The sequence below is a fragment of the Watersipora subatra genome, chromosome 7 (genome assembly GCF_963576615.1).
Source record: "Watersipora subatra chromosome 7, tzWatSuba1.1, whole genome shotgun sequence".
In the NCBI taxonomy this organism is placed as follows: Eukaryota; Metazoa; Bryozoa; class Gymnolaemata; order Cheilostomatida; family Watersiporidae; genus Watersipora; species Watersipora subatra.
The window spans coordinates 63,248,823-63,269,724 of record NC_088714.1 but is presented as its reverse complement, the minus strand read 5'-3'; the positions used below and the strand labels follow the sequence as shown (position 1 = coordinate 63,269,724).

Genomic DNA, 20,902 nt, shown 5'->3' with positions numbered 1-20,902 from the left:
CACTCTGTCTACTTCTGTCCGATGTTATTATTTAAATGATAAAATCTTTTAAACTAATCACTTATATCATTGATCACAAGCGCAGGTAATCACAAGCGCAGGTAATCACAAGCGCATGTAATCACAAGCGCAGGTAATGTCAATTTAATTATAGCTTCATTATTCTCTACCTCTATTATTCAGATAATCCATGTTAAATAGTTTAAGTCTTGCCAGGCTCTCATTCTACGCACTATCATATCGCCATTACTCTAGTGCATTATTCTTCATAGTTGATCGCTCATGGTTTCCATTTTTTATCTCTAACTCGTTTAGACATTACTAAAACTGCAGGTGCATGATTTTTGATTTTCTGTGTATACTAGAAATCTAAAAGCCGCTATTTTGTTCGATGTTTTCCCGTACAATTTTATACTATATGAAGTATTGCGAAGTCAGCAATTTTTTACTCAGGCTTAGAGTACTTGCTTAGGGTTAATAACGAGCTCTGTTGACAGTTGCGCCTAACAATTGTTAAGCTGGCCCCAAATTTGGGTACTTTTTAGTAAAGGTTTTAACGACGACCTAGCTTTCCAGGTAAGTTTCTTAAGTTCATTAGGTAAGTTCTATTATCCGGGTTTTCAGTAGTTCATACACATAGGTGTTAGTTTAATACAGGTCAGTCTCTACTTCTTCAATGGACATGCTAACAACCACCTGGCCTTCTGTTTCATTAAGCCAAGGGGTGCGATAGAAGACTGAGCACATTAGTTAGTTCTACTGGCTCCAGCTAATCCTGTTACATTATCAAAGCTCTGACAGTTCATACTCTCTCTCTCTCTGTTGCAGCGGCAATCATCTGATAACAAGACAAAGCTGCTCGTCATCAGGTGTTTCCTGTTGCTAGGAGACGCAGCCATTGCCACTCTCTCCAATGAGGACTCACCACAACATCATATAGAGTGGAGCAATGAGCAGCTCACCAAACAGTATAAAGCTCTTCAGTATATCGAGAGGCTGCGCACCCTCAACATCAGTATGACGGTGAGTGTCTTGAGGAACTAAGGCTGGCATGGCTGAATAAAATGGGAAAATTGTTAACATGGTATTGGTCATCATTAACACTGTAATGATGACCTGCCTAATCGATATTTTGTATTTTAGAAAGCATACAGTATATTTAGTAACGGTGCATCTTAGGTTGGTACAACGCTTGCGCAACGCACATACAAGGCACTAGCAACGCACAAACATTGCGGATACAACTTGCATACACTATCATCACGACGCACATACAATGGTCAATAGAAAATAAGTAGAATAATTTGTGTAATGTTTTAGACCTGTTTTATTAACAGAATATAAATAGAATATTGAATAATAATATAATATAATATCGTTACTAACATTACTATTATTATTACACATTAATATTATTAATAATATTAATGTGTTAACAGTGTCACATTGCGGCGCATGCGTTGTTAATTACTTGTGTCGGTGTTGTATCCACAATGTTTGTGCGTTGCAAGTGTCTTGAATGTCCGTTGCACATGCGTTGTATGCGCGTTGTGCCAACCTAAGATGCACCGTTACCGTATATAATTCTAAAATAGAGCAGTCAACTTGGCAGTGAGTGTTCTGTAGAATTAGGAGTTGTCCGCTTACCATAGTTTAGCCTCTAGAGAGCTAATGCTAACATAGGTTAATATGGTGGGTGCCCAATTCGCATGATGAATTTCATCAGAGAGCTAAGGCTAGTGTGGCTCAGTACAAACGCCAGCAGTTACTTAGCCTCACTGTTTAAAAATCAGTTGCACAGAATTTTTAGCTGACAATTTGGACATTGTATCAGTACAAATGAATGTGTGGGAAATTCTTACGCGGGTACAACATAGACATGGGAAATTTTCCTCTCACCTTGTAACGGACTTTCAGGCCTTGTAACCTTGATTTCTGTTGCTAGGAGTTGTATATAACTGTCAATTAGTGCATGATGTCGTAGTGTGTTTTAGTCACTATGTGAACGTAGGAAACTTTTCTCTGCATTGCAGCCGTATACGTAGGTAGTAGGCCCTACATATTAATTATTAACTATAGACATCTGCGATAGCAGTCGAAGCACTAGTTGTTTTCAACAGTAACACTGAGTATCTGTAGCATTACCCCTCAGTGGGTATCTGCAGCAGCATCACTTACCCTTTATCTGCAGCAGTATCCCTCTGTGGGTATCTGCAGAAGTTTTACAAAATAGTATTGAACTATTATGGCTATGATTGCCATGTTATATGTTAAAACATGCATAAATTGAATTAACTTCTGCATTGTTTTCGAACCCCAATATTTAGAGAACATGAATAGATTCATGATTAACTGTGGCATTAAAACTGCATTATGTTACAGAATATCTGTGTGCGTATGTAACCTCCAACTTAGTTGGTCCATCTTCACGATGAGAAACAGTTTACTCTTGGAATCATGTGATCATGTGACCTTAGCATGCGGTCATGTAACCCTAGCATGTGATAGTGACAAGTTGTATTTCTCAACCCAGCTCTTTACCTGTTGAAGCAAGGTGTTCTCCTAGTCAGTATGTCTCCACGTTATATGAAGTTTCTGTTGATTTTGATCCTGGTTCTTTCCACAGGTGGATGAGTACTACTCGTGTGACATGAGCTCTCTGTTGATTAGGCTGAGGAAAAACTACACCAGCAACCCGCAGGTAAGTTTGCTGTAAATGTTATGTATGCCAGTCTCTCATGCATGTAAGGATTAGCAGTTAGGATTAGCTATTGTTTTAGGCCATTGAACTCTGCGCAGACTTGTGTATTGAGACGGACAATTATGAAGTCATCATGTGGAGGTCGCTGTTGCAGCAGATGGTTCAGCTGAACATGGTGAGTTATAGATTTATGACCTTCAGCTCTCGTATACGCTGACCTCTACTCCCAGAAGGCTGCAATCAACACTAGAGATTAGTTTAGAGATTCACCTGAGTATAAAACAAGCGCCCATATTTACAGTCACATGATCAGTGAAACTAGTGACATCAGTGTATAAGGTGAATTTTGTCCAATAGGGCTACACTTTATATCGTTGTATTCGTAGCAGCGTTCATTATGTGCGTTAGGGTGCTATTGCTGGGCACATCAACTCTGATGTGCAGATAAACTTTTTTCAGCGCTGTGTTTATAATCCCATAGCTTCTGGCTCTGCAATACTAGTCTGAAATTGATACCTATTAATAATTCTAATATCTATTACATGTATGTTACCAATCAAAAACTCAAACACGTTTTATAGTTTACCAGGACTTCACTTTACATTGAATGCAGCACCGGCTAGCATCTCGTTGCATCGATGTTTCATTTCACTCGCGATCGATCTTAATAAGCAGAAAATGAATTCATTCTTAATAAATCCATAGCACGGGATGATCCGCAAATCTTTACTCTAATTCAAATAAGAGATAAATCAACACTTTTATTCTATCTCCTGTATTTGTCAGAACTTCCTCAAGAGTCTAAAACTGATAATTTGTTTGCTTCTCTTCCAAAACTGGTGGAAATTACTCACCGCGCTTCATTGTTCGACGAACAATTCACAAAAAGGTATTCTTTATTATTTTTATGGGAGCAAAACAAAATGCTAACATAAGATATCTGATATGATGATATATGCAGGCATAGGGATACTGATGAGGCTTATAGTAAAGGTGTATGGGGATATTAAAGAGGTAAAGTGTATAGCTTGCAGTTTTTCATAGCTCATGGTAGCAGGCTATATATTCTACTAGCTAAGTAAATATTGTCTGAATCAAATCTTCCTACACCCTGACATCATACATTTTAAGTATAAAGCTCATGTGAATCTCGATGTTTGTCATCACACCAGGGTGTATCTGTTACTGCTGAATTTAGTATCTAGGCAAATTAAAATAGTAATATATAAAAAAAATGTAATTATCATGTCAAATTTGTGCAGTATGTGCTATGAAAGGAAAGATATGAAAAAAAATTGAAGTTTAAAAAATTTCTGAACATAACTATTGTAAGGCTAGGGTTTAACACCATGAAAAATGTTTCATATAACACAGCTCTCTAAATATATAGGTATGCTGCTGTTTCAATCCCGATGCAACTAAAGCTATTGCATTATTTCTGTCAGGGCGCCTGATATTTTTATGTCTAGCTCTGAGTGAAATTTGTCAGCTACGCCAGTTTCGATGGCACAAGGTATAAAAAATTTTCTTTACCTAAAATTTCATTTGCTAGGTCGACAAGCTTGCAGAGGTGTTGGCTGCCACAGCTGACCAGATTCAGCTGTGGACACTGCAAGTGTACACCCAGGCTTGGCAGCTTCTGGCTGATAAGTCTCACGGGACCACAGGCTATGAAACAGCTTTGTCATGGTAGGAATCTCTAACTTAGTTTAGTCCTTAATTTGTCTGATTGTTTATTGTGACTACATGTATGTATTAAACTTTGAATCTTATCCTCTGAGAAACTGATCGATATGACTGGAAATGGCACATCCTTCATCTTGTGTTTTTTTCTAACACATGGTGACTCGGTACTTACAATTTTCCCAAAAAATTTCAATAATTCCTTCAAAGCAAGCTATGAGAAGTTGTTCTCACTTGTTGGTATGAGCTAGTTACTATTTGCTAAAAGAAATGTTTGATCCGCATTTCAAGAGTAATTATATTTTTTATTTGTCTGTTATAGATTGATTATAGATTGGTTATCTGATTTTGATTACAAAAATAAGCACTATGAAAGTTACCGTACTTTTCGGACTATAAACCGCACCCCTACATGTATATAAGCCGCATCTGCTTTATTTTCCAAAAAATGATGGTAAAACAACACATAGGCCGTACCTTTGTATAGGCCGCAGAACTCCGGACGGTGCTTTTGAATGCCGCAGCAACTTTGCTGTTTAAAACGAAACATTGCCTAACGGCACTGTTTCGTATTAACCGACACTTTTTAACCTAGTGTCTAACGGAACAGTACCGTTAGGCATTGTTTCGTTAGGCATTGTTTCGCATTTTCTTTCACCGCTAGAGGAACACTAACCGGAGATTATGGTTAATGCGCCCTAGCGGTGAAAGTAAAAGCCACAGATTAGCCGCACCCTTATATAAGCCGCATGGCTCAAATCATCAAAAAAAGTAACGGCTAATAGTCCAAAAGGTACGGTATATGAAATCCCTACTGAGCAGTATCAACTTTGACCTTTAGCCATGAGACATCTGTAGCCCAGAGAAATGTTTCGCACTTTTAAGAAACATCTTATAATAACATGCGGTTCCTGATCCAGGCTTTAATAACCATAAAATATCAGTTTGACCAGCTTTCCAATCAGTTTGGCAATCAGGGAATCTAAACAAAGCTGCTTGCTAATTGTGTCGCGGTCACAGAAACCATGGTTAAGTTGCAAATCACGAAGTTGAGTTATCCGACTTTGAAGTTGCACCAATTGAATTTATATTATTAGTAACGATTTTTGTAGCACGTGCATCAGGACCAATCAAAGAGTGATCTTTCTGAATCTGAAGTCAATTTAGCCAATAGAAGTCTTTAACCATTGGAATAACCCCCTTAAAACCGTTGCTATGCTAAACAGGAAGTACTGAAAAATGGCGTCCAATAAATTTAATCGTTTCTTTTTTGCCGATTTTAAAGATAACTCTGACAATTTGGACACATGTAATGAGTACTTTGGTATTTCAACTGATGTCAAAAGCAGTGGAAGTAAAGGAAATTACGATGATATTTTCCTAACGGTTCTTACAAGATTATTACAATATTTAATTATAAGAATAATTATTCGATTTTATAGGATTATTATCAGATTTAATTATAAGAATAATTATTCGAGTTTCCAAGATGGAAGTATATAGAAACCGATGGTGTGCAATATGTTACTGTTGTTATTTTTCTAAAGATTTGGTTGATGATTTGGCTGCGTCCGATATCACGGTACTGCCAAGCCGTTTTTAATATCTGCAAAATTAAGTAATACATTTTCTTTTAAATATACAGCTATTTCTATGACAACCAGATAAAATCTGTTTAGATTTTTAAATTCATCATAATTTGTTGGATATAAATAAAGAAATCTAGATAAATATCACAACTTCTTGATATTGGTTGCTATGACGTTTTGAAATGTAAACAAAATTGTGCATTGATTTTCGTTTTTCAAACTTTAGCACCAGTTTTCTCAGAACGATGTTTTCGCACTGATGATAAACGTGCATTCAGTTTATTGACCATAAAATCCGCTGTAATTAAGCTAGAATCAAAAAATTTTTTGCAAAATAGCTGTAAGAGTTTTCTCCTGCTAATGTAGATAACTCTAAATCTTACAATCCCGACTTAACCATGGTTTCTGTGATCATGACCCAATTTGTAATGCGTAGTGTAACCCACTTGTAATGTGAGAGGAGACAACTCAGTGAAGGTTCAGCACACTCATTTTCTTAATCATCATGTAGTCTATGATTGGCTGCAGTTCAAGAACATTTTAAGCAATTAACCTTCTTATAAGTGTATACTGTTACTTCATGTATGCTGTCAGGCATCTCTGTGGATCGTATATGGTGGGTAATGTTGCTGTGAAATGTGGTTGAGTACCTTTTTATGAATAACTACTATTATTATATAAAACACTTATTGGTCTCTGAATAACATATATCTGACCAAACCATTTTACTTTAAAAATTTCCTACAGGGCAAGAATTAATGCTCAATTTTAAATTAGGCAATTCATGGCCATGAGGTAAAGGCATGTTAACTGTAGAAGCTAGGGGTCATGGGTCGACATGCCTTACCTTCCTTTCTATTAAAACAATATAACTTTATGGTGTTTCACTATTCGATGACTAGAGGTCCATTCCTTCGCTTGTGATACCATGAAAAAAATTGCATCTGAGCTCTGATAAAAATTACATTCTGTCCTAAAGATCGAGGAATTTTTTTTCACATGGCAAGCTCTGTGCTACAGCAAGCTGGCCCATCTAATGTATGTTGTGCATAGCAACAGAGACGATTAATTTATATCAATATATTTAGTTCGTCGGCCCTTTGTTGTTGACACCATAAGTGATGCTTTGGATGACTGTCAGTTGGCCACCAGTTGATTCTCTTAATTTGTTTTACTTACAGCTGTCCAGTTGCTGCCAAGCTCAGATGATGAATTAACAGATATGTCATCGCTGACTCTCCCCTCTTACACTCTATGGCTCCCAAGCATTTACATTTTAATACTATGTTATTAACACTGCTTGTTGATGAAATAATTGAGTTAGATTGTTACTTATGTTAAACATATGTTTATATTTTAATACAAAGGTTATATATTCAACTCTGGACTGACCATGTTGTTTTTCTTGTCGGCTCTGTATTTGAGACGAAATTAATTTTTTTTAAAAGACTGTGGTTACATACACTGAAGGAAAGAATTTGTGTATTGAATCTATAGTTGACAGGCATGTACACTATAGTTGTCCAAGTCAGGCATGTACACTATAGTTGTCCAAGTCAGGCATGTACACTATCGTTGTCCAAGTCAGGCATGTACACTATCGTTGTCCAAGTCAGGCAACTATCGTCGTCCAAGTCAGAATTGGTGTGTGTTTGACAGGCTGAAGCAGTGGAGTCTACACCAAATTCTGCTTCTAGTTCAGTCATTTTCATTGCAAACCTGTCTCCAGTTAAGTTTGTTCAGCTGCTACATTGTTATATCTGTTGACTAGGGTTGTACCTAGGGTTTTCATACAGACATTGAAACATGAGTTCCCTAGCAACCCAAACCAAAAACTGGTTGCAGATGCGAAACCTATCAGAATTCAAGCTACCGTATATGCCAATATACATGTAGGTTAGACTTGTGCATTGACTCGAGTTTTATAAGGGTTATCTCCTCTTAGATTATAAAATTAATGGCATGATCTTGTAGGGCATTTTGTCCTCTTTCAAAGGGTATACAATATGACAGTCAATTTTATAGCTACTGCAAATGGGAAGTTATTTTGGTTGATGTTGTGGTCTCTCTATAATGGATTATATAAAATAGTGGTCAAGGCCTGTTTGTTTAGAAACTAGCAAGCTCCATATACACTTTCATTGGTCTCTCATACATATTATTGGGCTCTAATACATGTGTTAAAAATTAACTCGCACTAAACCTAGTAAATTTTTTCAGAAAGTATCAATATTTTTCTATCATTTGCAGTCGTTTTTTGATGTTTGAGGTGATCTGATTGCCAGGATGTTTCAAGATTAAAGTCGACAAAACTTGATTGCAGTTAAAACACTCAGAAGTGAAAGTGTGAATACAAAGTAAAGACGCATAACACCACAACTTGAACGCAATAACCGATATCAGCAAACGTAATGACAAATATTAATGATGTCATTTGCAATGCGTTTTTCTTTTAAGCATGTGAACCGCCATCATGTTTTTTCGATTTTAATCTTGAAACATTCTGCCAGTCAGGTCATTTCAAATATTAACAATTGCAAATTATAAAAAAATGTTGATACTTTCTAACAAAATCTACAAAGATTTTGTGTAAGCTCGTCCGTGCAAAAATGCCCAGGCGTAGTGCACGCGCAGCAAATGAAAATAGCAAGTTAAGTCCTACGGGCCTCTTTTCCAAACTAGCATTGTAAAGTTCTTCTTAACGTATAACAAAGCAAATAATATTTGAGCGTATTTTCAATACAGTATTTACTTTAGTATTTAGTATTTACTTGTGCAGCAGAGTAAGTTGAAGTGGACCGGATTATACAGCCGTTAAAGTATCTCGTAACAAACAATCTCTTACATGATAGTTCTTTCTTCATGGCAGTTGCGTTGCTTCATTAATTTCTGCAGAGTGCAATGGCTGGTGAAACCATTCAAGCTGATATAGTCTTTCAGCTTTCCTCAAGCTTACTTTGTTGTTGAAGGCATCTGTTGCAGGGGCACAGCTACCACTCACCTCCAAACCCTTTAAAATTGTATATCATTTAGCACTAGGAGCTTCTATTTTGGGTCTGTTTATCTGTGACACTCTCAAGGTTTCTTAAAGGTCATGATTCTAGTTTAGAAGGTACAAAAAGTAATTTTGTTTTCATTATAAAACAAACATGCCTGCCTAGCATTGTGAGTTAATATCTTGTAACTTTATAATTAGTTTTTAAAAACTTATTTGCACTTTTCCATGTTTAAATTAGTCATTAAATTGATTCGTTTACATAGATATACATTGATGAAAGTCTTATTTGGTTGGCAGTTGAACAGAGTATGTATAAAAAGCTGGCAGTATGTATTAAGAACACATGAAACCATCACAGAGTTACCCTGTTTTATTCAGTAAGCAGTTAAACTTATTAACGGCTTTTTTGCGCTAAAACAGTACAAGCTATAGTAAACAATAGCAAACAATCTGATAAACAGTGGAAACTCCGTCTAGTTTAAGATTAAATCGAAATGGATAAACTTATAAAGCATTTATAATTTTTTTTCGAACCTCAAGTAGCATTTGTTGTTTTGTCACTTTTTGCCCTCATAGTTAGAATGGTGTAATGTCATGAAGTTCGGTATTCAAAATCAACATGCTGTTCATGCAAAAACTAAACAAGGACGATTGTTTCTGGTTTTACTGCATTACTTTTTCATTATGTGTCTATTACATAAATATTGTGTTGGAAAGCTACAAACGTGATTAGTTAGTTGTACCAAGCGATATCAGTTGTAGTAGTATTGGCTATTATTCTCGTCGGTCCGTAACCATTCTAAGCCCTGTGTCCGTGTCTCCTATTATTCACCCGTTTCCTCCTTTTCAACCTGCTCCTTCAAGGGTGTATCAACTAGTTATGCTCTCGGACCACATGATGTTACAATCATACACTGCTACTAGTGCACTCTCATGAGACCGCCACATTGTAATAATACGCCTTTTGCGTTACTGAAATCGGGTCAACTCGTCACAAAATTCAGCAATTATCTGATGGGTCATCCTGTTTGATAGGTACTCATGGAGGTGAGTTTCAATATGGATATTGCTGGTCATACTACAGAAAATCTGTTTGAATTATATTGTTTCGAAGTTTAAAGCTCTGTCGCCCAGTTTAATTAAATGACATGAGATTTTTTGTAACAAGGCAATTCAACAGTATTCATCCTGTAAGTTATAATTCACAAATAAAATGTGTTATCAACTAAAGATTTTGTGTTATGTAGTTATTTATGTCATACTATATTTTTGCCTCAAATGTGGCTTATTCATTTTCTCATTAGCCTATTAATTTGACTGGCGGTCTAGCATGCCCTGGAAGCTCGTCCAGTACCCCCGATAAAGCACAGAGAGTAAGTGCATATATAGTGTACAGTACATGTATATGCCCAATTATTCTGGAATCCGGAAAAGTTGATGATTAGCCAAGGCATTAGAGTGACGGGCTGTTAAGTCGAAGGTCACGAGTTCAAATCCTGTGCAAAGCAGTTTTTTATCTCGACCTCCAACTGTTGTTTCTGACAAACTATACCTTTGGCAGTTTGTGCATTCTGAGAGATTACCAGGTTTAATAACTACCTGCACATTCACTCCTAAATGCAGCAAGATGGTCGATTAGTGCGTATGTGTAAGTGTGGGTGTACTAAACTGAATGTCGCGATTTCAAATCCTGTATGATGCAATATGTGCCCCAACATCAATCAGCGACTTTAGACCCTTATTATAGTAAAGAGTGCAATATAACTAAAACATTCAAGGCCCTTGGTTGACTCTTAAAAATTACTCTATGCAATGCAGCTCTGTCAGTGATTATCAACGAAACATCAAACAGTCCGGTGAGGAGAGGCATTTTAGCTGCTGCTTATTGTGTGTTAGGAATAGTAAATTCTGAAAGTGGAAATAAGTTATTCAAAAATTTCAAAATGAGTTATGACCTTATGAGTTTATGACCTTATGGGTTTATGACCTTATGAGTTTATGACCTTATGGGTTTATGACCTTATGAGTTTATGACCTTATGAGTTTATGACCTTATGAGCTTATGACTTTATGAGTTTATGACCTTGTGAGTTTATGACCTTGTGAGTTTATGACCTTATGAGTTTATGACCTTATGGGTTTATGACCTTATGAGCTTATGACTTTATGAGTTTATGACCTTATGAGTTTATGACCTTATGAGTTTATGACCTTGTGAGTTTATGACCTTATGAGTTTATGACCTTATGGGTTTATGACCTTATGAGTTTATGACCTTATGGGTTTATGACCTTATGAGCTTATGACTTTATGAGTTTATGACCTTATGAGTTTATGACCTTATGAGTTTATGACCTTGTGAGTTTATGACCTTATGAGTTTATGACCTTATGAGTTTTCTTGCTGATTTAATTGAGGTGAAATAGCAAACTTAGATTGAGGCAATTCATGAAGTTTTGCAGATGGCATGTGAAAACAACTCTGCTCCAAGTTTATGCTTTCAGTAATGTCCTAAATATCTTACCTTACTTACAGAAACTGACTACTATAAAATGGAATCCGTGAATGGAATAAACCTTTCAATTGGGGAGCAGTAAGTCTGTGTTCACTGAGTTACCATCTTCTTGTGTAAAGTTAGAAGATAGGCTACTCTCAGCCATTACATCCATCCTCAGTCTATCTCTAGATGTTAATTAATAGTGATGAGGAAAAGTCATATGGCTTTATTACTGACCAATTTTCTTTGATCAGATACTAAAGATATGCACATTTCTTCACAAATAAGCTCTTTCTATAGCGGTTAGAGAACAGAGAAATTGTTGTAAGCAAACACCTTTCACAAAAATCTTTAATAATAAAGATTTTATATTTTTCACCCATAAAACTTTAGTAAAGAAATTTAATTTTGCTCAATTTAAATCATTTTTATACGGTACAAAAGTTGAGAGCAGTTGATTTCCTTAATTGCATGTAGGGCTTGTCCTGGTGATGACAGCAATAATACAACAAACTATTTTGGTAAACTGTAACTTACAAAACAACATGAACAAGTAAATATTATAAAGGTTACCAGTTGTATTAAAATATAAAAAGTTTCTTATAATTTAATCATAAATCAAAATCATGACAGAATTATAAGAAAAATAATACATTGAAAAAAACATTAAAGTCGCTTTAGTTATTCCGCTAGTTTAAAAAAGAGCATCTACAGATTTTCATCTCTGATAAAATTAAATCAATGAGAGGAGTTGCAAAATGAATCTTTGATGTTAAAATTATAAATTTGCTTTAAAAACTAGTGAATTATTAGAACTATTGAAATGCAGTGTGTAGATGTTTTAAAGTTGGCCTTAAATGAGATATTCTGTAAGTTATCAAAGCTAGAACCAGAGTAATAGTGCTAGTAACAGTAAAAGTTATAGTGATATTATGCAATGTGACTCCTATTAGTGCAGTTGAGAGCATATCTTGAGTTGAATATTATCACAGCATGTTTGTTAGTCATGAGTTTCAGAGTTTTAGAGTTTCATCCGCATATAAACTGATTCATACTGAGCATCATTGATATCAGAGTATTCTGCTGCATCATATTCTTCTGATGGCAAGCTCTTAATTCCTCTGATTTGCTGACACAATCGACAGGTTCATTTTCACCCGACTTTGGCACCATTGGTCGTAAGTAAACTGACTCTTCTGCGGTTATATTGATTGATCTGGGTGTATTTTGGCGCTTTTTGTAGATGATCAAAACGGCAACAGCAATTATGATGGTAAGGCACAGAAAGCATATCACAGCAATGCAGGCTGTTAGACCTGAAACACGCAACTTGCTATTTACATAAAAGTGGTAACATATAGTGTATAAACAACAACAAGGATTCATTTACAGTAGGTGGCCGTTCAAATATAATTTGTGCAACGTTTTGGAGTTATACTCTCATTTATATGTAATTGAGCGTAAGTAATTCGACATATATGAGCATAGAAAGTTAGTCCTAAGTTCTATTGATAAAGACAGTGTACAGTAGACAGATACCTCTGTAGGCTTTGATGGTTTACACCAGAACGCTAGATAGCTCTTCCTCATTAGAATATAATTATATACACATGTATGTTTGCATAAACTCTACCAAATTACGTTTGCCTTTTGGAAGTAAACAAGCAAAATATGGCCATTACTTTGCTAGGAAAGTTTTCTCTGCTTTTTAATGCTTCAAAAATGACTGCACCTCACAAACTCCTGCTAGCAATGGCTATTGAAAGTTCTTTTCTTAATTTTAACGACATGGTGCAGCAATATGCATTTATAAGTTCAGGCACTTTTGGGCTCCTAAGGCATCCCCTAAATAAGTACACACAACGAAATATAAAAAATATCCATCATCAAATGAGAGACCCAATTTTTTACAGTTGGGTGTAACTACAGTATATACAGTATAAATATTCCATTCCAGGAATATTTACGTTATAGGGATTTTACATTTTACCAGCAGTAATAATATACATTTAAAATGCATAAACCATTTTAACATTTTTCCAAACTCACTCATTTAGCCATTTCAAAAAGAAAAAAATTGACTTAAGTTTTTTAATTTAAACACTGGGCAGTACTTGTGATATTAACTGTTTTTGCCAACAAGTTTTTTAAATTTTTCTTATAAATTTCACTCGGCGTTAAGCTCATGATTAGTATAATTTCACAATAAGGTAAGGGGAGCTCACATCGTTAATGTTATTTTACATTAATTCTCCTTCAATTTTTCTTAACAGCAACATCTAATCTGCGGAAAATATTGCAAAATAATTCATATGGCTAAAAGAATGCAAACATATATCTTTACTGTACATGTTAAGGGCAGTGTATGAGATTAAGATAAGGTATAGAGATTAAGATAAGATATAGAGATTAAGATAAGATATAGAGATTAAGATAAGGCATAGAGGTTAAGGTAAGGTATGGAGATTAGGATAAGATATAGAAATAAAGATAAGGTATAGAGATTAAGATAAGGAATAGAGATTAAGATTAGTTATAGAGATAAAGAAAAGATATAGAGATAAAGATAAGGTATGGAGATTAAGATAAGGTATAGAGATTAAGATAAGGAATAGAGATTAAGATAAGATATAGAGATTAAGATAAGATATAGAAATAAAGATAAGGTATAGAGATTAAGATAAGGTATAGAGATTAAGATAAGGATATAGAAATAAAGATAAGGTATAGCGATTAAGATTAGTTATAGAGATTAAGATAAGGTATAGAGATTAAGATAAGGTATAGAGATTAAGATAAGGTATAGCGATTAAGATTAGTTATAGAGATTAAGATTAGTTATAGAGATTAAGATAAGATATAGAGATAAAGATAAGGTATCGAGATTAAGATAAAGTATAGAGATACCAATCTTTAGTGGGGTTTCAGAGTTGCAGTCTGTCCAACAACTATGTGACTGCTGCCTATCCATCAGAAGCGTATGGTTGATAACATCAAAAGCCACAAAAATCTTAGTTTTGACAGAACTACTCTCCGAAGGTCTGTCTGTGATGAAGTTCAAAGCGAACCTACTCAAATACTGTTTTAGATTGAATGTATATCGTATCTTAATCACATTTTTAACAATTAATATGCTTTTTATGGTTTTAAATTTTTATTTCATTCATGTATTTTCCAGTCAGCATCAGCTTTTAATGATCACACATACAAACATTCTATTTCTTTTACTGAGACGAAATACACTCACTTACTTTAAATTTTAGTATCAAAATACACAACACATTTTTGCTCATAGTATAGTATATAATTCTCAACAGAACGAAAAAAAAAACTTAGTACTTTGCTGCGTGTGAGATTCATCTGTAGTTTAAGCAATATGCCTACTTTTATATTGCTATTCATTTCAATGTCACTAAAATTTGCAAAGAGATGTAAAGCTGTTACTTCTGCAGCATTAGGGAAGTTAAAAGACTATCAAAATGAGATCAGTAACTTTTAGGGTGGATTAAAGTTTCTGTATCACCTAATAGGAAAAGAAAGAGAATCTAGAGACAAAAGTCTTGATCGTTTTTCATATGTAACCAGAGAAGTTTAAAATTGTAGTTTATTTAAAGTTTTGTTGCTTTTTAGATTAATTTGCAAAGACCAGCACTTGAATGTCAAACAAAGTGGCTACAAAAAGTACAAAAACAAAAACTTTTACATTAAAACTACTTCATTTTTAATTCAGATTAAACTAAGCGTAGTCAGTTTAATTTAATTATAACAAAAGATTGTTCAACTTCTGAAACTAAGACTAGACCAATAGGAAGCTAGCCAATAAGCATGTTGAGATTTTACTTACCTTTTGCCTGATGCTTTTTGTGCTTTTCATTCATAGCTAATTTTGTCAGAAATTTAGATTTCCGAGTCCATCAACTTATCGTATAAAAACTGTAGAAGTGAACAAGCATGAATCGCTTTAGATAGTAGATGAAATAGTATAAAAAGTGGCACAGTAAAAGTTTACAACATGAGCTGTGCAATAGTTGATGATGTCATCAGTTTTAGTTAATTCACATTTTTTACCTCATTCAGTAATACCCTATTATTTTTTGATATAAAAAGAAACAAGTTTCACTTTACTAACACCTTTCTCATAACCTGTTAAGATAGCATTACATCTTGGAAACAGTTGAAGTCCAAATTTTAGCTTACTCGGTAAGTTTGTCTAAAGATTGCCCAATATGGCATTGAAGAAGTCAAGTTTTTAAAATCTGTTTTCAGGGAAACTTCAAACTTTAAAAGCACGTTTTTTAATTTGTTTTTCTTTACGAGCCAAAGTTTGTGAGTCATATCAGCACTGATTTCCCAATCAGAAAGTTCAAACTTTAAAGTTACAGTTGCAAGAGTTGCTTGTTAATGTTATAATTTTAGAACTGTTTTGCTGTGACGGTTGTATATTTTACTAGATGCTCATCATTCCAGTGGCTATACCTAAACAATATCTATTCATAGCGCAAAACAATTATATTTAGATTTTCCACAACAAGTGAAAAATGTAGGAGCTAATAACAAGTTGATGTCCAGTACTTGTTTACATGAAAGTAGAAAAAAGCATTTATTCACTCTTTACAAATTTAGTGAAAGGTAGTTGGACCCCAAAGTACTACATTTTTCTAAACTAATGTGCTGTCTGTAGCATCACCTTCGCTTAACGCAAGGAAAACTTTACCGAGAGACAATGTATAACAGAGGTAAGTCAGAGCCAAATATACTACTGCACAAGCAGTTTACATGTAGGTGTCTGTAAGGTTGGCCTGTTAATCGATGAAAAACCCTGTTGCTTATGGTTGTTTGCTTGGTTGTGTCTTTTTATAGCCACTAGTAACCTAGTCAAGCTGTGGTAGTTCATGTAACAACACTAGCAGCTGACCAATCAAAACAAATAAACCATGATAGAGAGAAGGATGTAAACAGTTCTTCTATACTTACCATAAACCTGTATTTGGAGCACCTTCAATGCAAAATACAAACTTTTAGACTTGCCTATCTCATCTTGAAACATCAACCAACTCTAGTGCCTTTTTCTGACTTGCAAATTAATTATTCTGCTGCACCATTGTTATTATAGAAGCTTCAATTAGCTGCTTTAATAATATAGTTTACGGACGCCAATAATTATTGTGATAGTCAATACGGTGAGCAATAAAGTTGGTGTTGCTATACAAAATTCTAGCATCATTTTAGGATTAATGAGGATTAAAAAGAAAACTCTGAACTTAGATTATTGGTCAAATAATTTAGGCAATGAAAGTTCTTAGATAAATATAAATTTAGCTTTGATAATCTTAACATTATACAGATCCACAAAATAACCTCTTACAAAATCTCTAACGACACTTGGGACTTACATAGGACAGAATTGAAAACTTTTTCACATGGCTTGAGCTATTCTGGGTCAAACCCATAGGGGCCATGTAAAAACGAAAGCTGATTAATCTGTTTCTGGGTGTGGATTACTCAAGAGTCATCATTGGATCCTGTTTTGTGGTTTTCAAAGCATTTTTATATCCTAATAATATATTTTTGATGTAAAAGTCGATATCTACTTGCTCATAGAAAAACCAGCCAAAGCTTTGAGCCTCACACTTTTTATCATTTTCAACGCCCCTCTGGATATTGGCATTGAGTAAATATCCAGAGTACTGAATATAAATATGTTTTAATTACTTCTAGTTTTCATTGATTTAACTAAAGTTTGTATCACACTTTCACTTTGTGCAATTAAAAACCTGAAATAGTAAAACAAGATGATACGAATAGAATAAACTACAAATGTGTGATTACCAACTGAATTTACAAACAATGCAACATAATAATCTGTTACCACACAATATTTATTTGACCAAGGTTGCTTCACAATCGACTAATTTACAGCAAAAACTTCTTTATTATCACTGAAACATTAGGCAACATGCATTTTTTGTTGCAAAATTTATTATCAAAGGTGCTCATGTATTTTCAAAAAGCAAAGAAAAAATCTACAACTAGGTATGCCTTTTAATAATGGCTATTCTCCTTGTTCTCATATATACATGTATATAACTATTATATATGAATGACATATAAATGATATATACGCGCATATGTATATATATTTTATATATATATTTTATACATATATATTTTATATATACATATATTTTATATATTATATGTATACTGATGAAGAAAAAGGTTGCAGTTCACTAGAAGAAAGTGCTCAATATTAAAATAGAGAGTTTATGTAAAATATATTAGGAATTGAAAACTTTTAAAACTGTTTACTACTTAAAGTTTCGTGGTTGTTACCATTCATCAGGTAAAACTAAAATGACCATTTTAGTCTTACCTGATAAATTGTAGCAACTATGAAACTTTGAGTAGTAAACAATTTTTTTAGTTTTCAGTTCCTAATATATTTTATATATACACACATACTCATGTTACAGACAGCACTGTTTTGGCCTATTGAAGCCTCACCAGTGCAGCTCAGAGCTCAGGCAAAGAACACACATCAAATTACCAATGAGATTTGACTTCCTGCCATGAAACAACTAAGTTGCCTCACAGGCTTTAAGAAAGTCAATGCGCTGACACTGGTGTGCTCAAATTACAAAAGTGATGAGTTTTGCACAAAGGCTAATGGTGCCGCACCTCTCACAGAGCGCTCAACCAAAATGAAGCGAGGGAGCATATACTCATGCTAAAGAGTTACAAGGGAAACACGTGCCTTGTAAGTTATGATGGGAGCAAAAATTACTCGGTTTATGAGAACATAATTTGGAACGAACCAGCTTTTTTTTAAACAGAGCAATTCTTTTTTAAGCTCACCTTTGTTTGGTGAGTCTGCAAATAAAAAGCAGGGCAAGCAAATACGCTTCCAGAAGCAAATAATAGACTTCCAGAAAACTTCCATTAAAAAAGTTCTAATACCTAGTTGCTCTTTATAACTGAGACGTTCCTAAGAGTCTTGTCTGTGATTAATCCAATATTAGTACCAAAAATAGATTTGCTACGTGACAGAAGCTCTCGCTCAGCAAGTTTCTATTATAGCAAATCACACTAAATTGCAAAATATCAGTTTATTTTTTAACAACAGGTTTTAGTCGAGCTCAAGGGCGTAATACACTTAATATAACTTTCAGATTTTCTGCATTTTATTCTACATATAAACTGTTAGGTGGGCTAATGAATACCAGAACAAATAATAAGGGTCGTTGGTAGATTCTTTGAAATGTTGGTTGTGGTGGCAGAAAATTAATATGATGTTAAATCGCTCTCTCCTACATCAACAATACCTAGGAGTCATATGTGAGCACCCTGAATATCAACGCTTTATTACACAAAAGTTTAAAAAGCAAGACAAGAAAAAATGTAATTTTGCCAAAGGTCAAAATAACCCTTGTTAGTTTTTAAATTTTGACAAGATGATGTTAGGCATTGTCACCATAGCCTAAAGATTGTATGACAAGTATGGTGAATGGCACTCAAAATTCATCTGTATATAATATAAAAGATGAATATATTTTAGTGTGTTGGTCTCTCATTTTTTTATTCTGCCATGATAGGCTTGAAGAGAAGGACAGATTCAAAGTAGCGTAAACAATGTACTTATGTTATATACTGTTTTTACTACAATTACTACTTAGGGTAGCCTATAGCGTAACTTGCTTTAACTGCAAATGATACATGGGTAAGAGGGTTCAATTATTAGATGGACATCTGGTGGTGAAAGAACGAGTACTCAGCCTTAAGATGATTACTCTGTCAGCTAAATTATGATAAATCCCAAATCATGCAATTATGCTGATTTCTTACTTGGCTCTATTGATGTCTTTATTTAGGTTAATTGATCTGGAAAACTTCAGTAGGTCTGCAACCTTCTATATTCTAAATTGATTATGATGGCTGCAGCAACTTCAACAATCATGTGTCCAAACCAAGCCTTACCATCCAGTAATATGCAAGTTTTCTTTAATTCAATTGGTCAACAGTGCTCCATACTGCTTCACTGACTAGACCAGAGTACAGTGAAAATTCAAAATGAACCTGTCAAAACGGAGCAATAAAACTCTTCTGTTGTCTTTTCTGACATCAATTGGTTAGTTGTTCAAATAACAAAAACTGAGTCCGTCAATCCGTTTGTAGGAAGCCGTACTAAGGAAAAAACATTGCCTACACAGGAATAGAACCAAAATATTTGCATTTGATTGCATTTGCTCTGCCATTGCACATTTAACCATATGTGTACATCTAAGAATAATCGTGTGCATACTTATTACACATTATGGTTTCTGGCGGCGCATCGGACTGCCAAAGCACTAGTATGAATAATTATTTAGTGCTGAGCTTCTATCGTTAGAAACTGTTTAGATATGTGAGCATTAATCATGAGATTTTATAAGAAAAGCTAAAGAGGTGAATAATAAAGTAGCAACAATATTTTGGCACAAATGAATCTTTTGTGCATTGTTCATACTTGAAACAAATATATTATTGGCAAAAAGCTAGACAAATCCTTTTGAATTCAACTCAAACACATTATTGGACAATTATGGTTTGCTCCTGATCAATCTATCACAATCACAGCAGGGCAGGAATGCAATCACATGTCAAGTATTACACCATTTCTAAGTACACCAAAATGACACTAGTTGACAGGTGAAAGATAGCAATATTTGAGGCAAAAAAAAAATGCGTGTAGGCATAAAACAACGTGATTAGAACTTACTGCAGTTTCTTTTTACAACCGTTTAACCTTCAATTTTCCATTAGCTGCCTAGCAGAAGGTTTGCTCTCAGTGTTGATATGTTTGTGAATTCCCATGAATAAATTCCTTACATACTATTATGGTTAGCATACTAGCTGACAGCTTGTGATCTATAGAATAGGGCTAGATAAGTTGGTTGAATACTTTAGTGCAATATAATATTCTATGCATCATAGCAAAATTGCAATCAGAAACCCCTTTAGCTTTTTCTTAAACATGAGCTAACACAACATTTTAGGGGATTTTATCAGAAAGTTGCAGTATTTTTCTTTCAATTGTGATTGTTTTGGGTTTTTGAGGTAATCTGACGGTTAACATGTTTCAAGATTAATATTGACTAAACTTAAAAGTGGTTGAAATGCTCAGAAGAAATTTACATGCCAAAATGATGTCAACAGTTACACTGTATGCTATTCTCGTTATTGATATGCCCTATAATAGCGTTCAAGTTGCAGCATGTCTCTATTCCGTCAGTCTCTTTGACAGCTTTCACGGTTTCAAGATAAAAATATTATAGTTTCATAACTTAGTACCTGGTATTAAAAATGGTACATAAAATTTGACAGCAGAGCATATAAAGACTGATAAGTAGCTGATCATCCTACCCACCTATCACCATACTCTTGTAAGAGTGAGAGAA

At 34.5% G+C, this 20,902-nt stretch overlaps 1 protein-coding gene across 1 annotated transcript in view; it reads left to right on the top strand.

The window, feature by feature from the left end:
- LOC137400981 (kinetochore-associated protein 1-like) overlaps window positions 1–7,346 on the top strand; it is a 66,093-nt gene extending 58,747 nt beyond the window's left edge. Inside the window, exons 30-34 of the mRNA XM_068087318.1 lie at window positions 829–1,023; window positions 2,627–2,701; window positions 2,781–2,876; window positions 4,254–4,390; window positions 7,155–7,346. Coding sequence (XP_067943419.1) covers window positions 829–1,023; window positions 2,627–2,701; window positions 2,781–2,876; window positions 4,254–4,390; window positions 7,155–7,182 — 531 coding nt within the window. The 3' untranslated portion in view covers window positions 7,183–7,346. The remainder of the gene's footprint in view (window positions 1–828; window positions 1,024–2,626; window positions 2,702–2,780; window positions 2,877–4,253; window positions 4,391–7,154) is intronic.
- The last annotated feature ends 13,556 nt before the right edge of the window (window positions 7,347–20,902 follow it).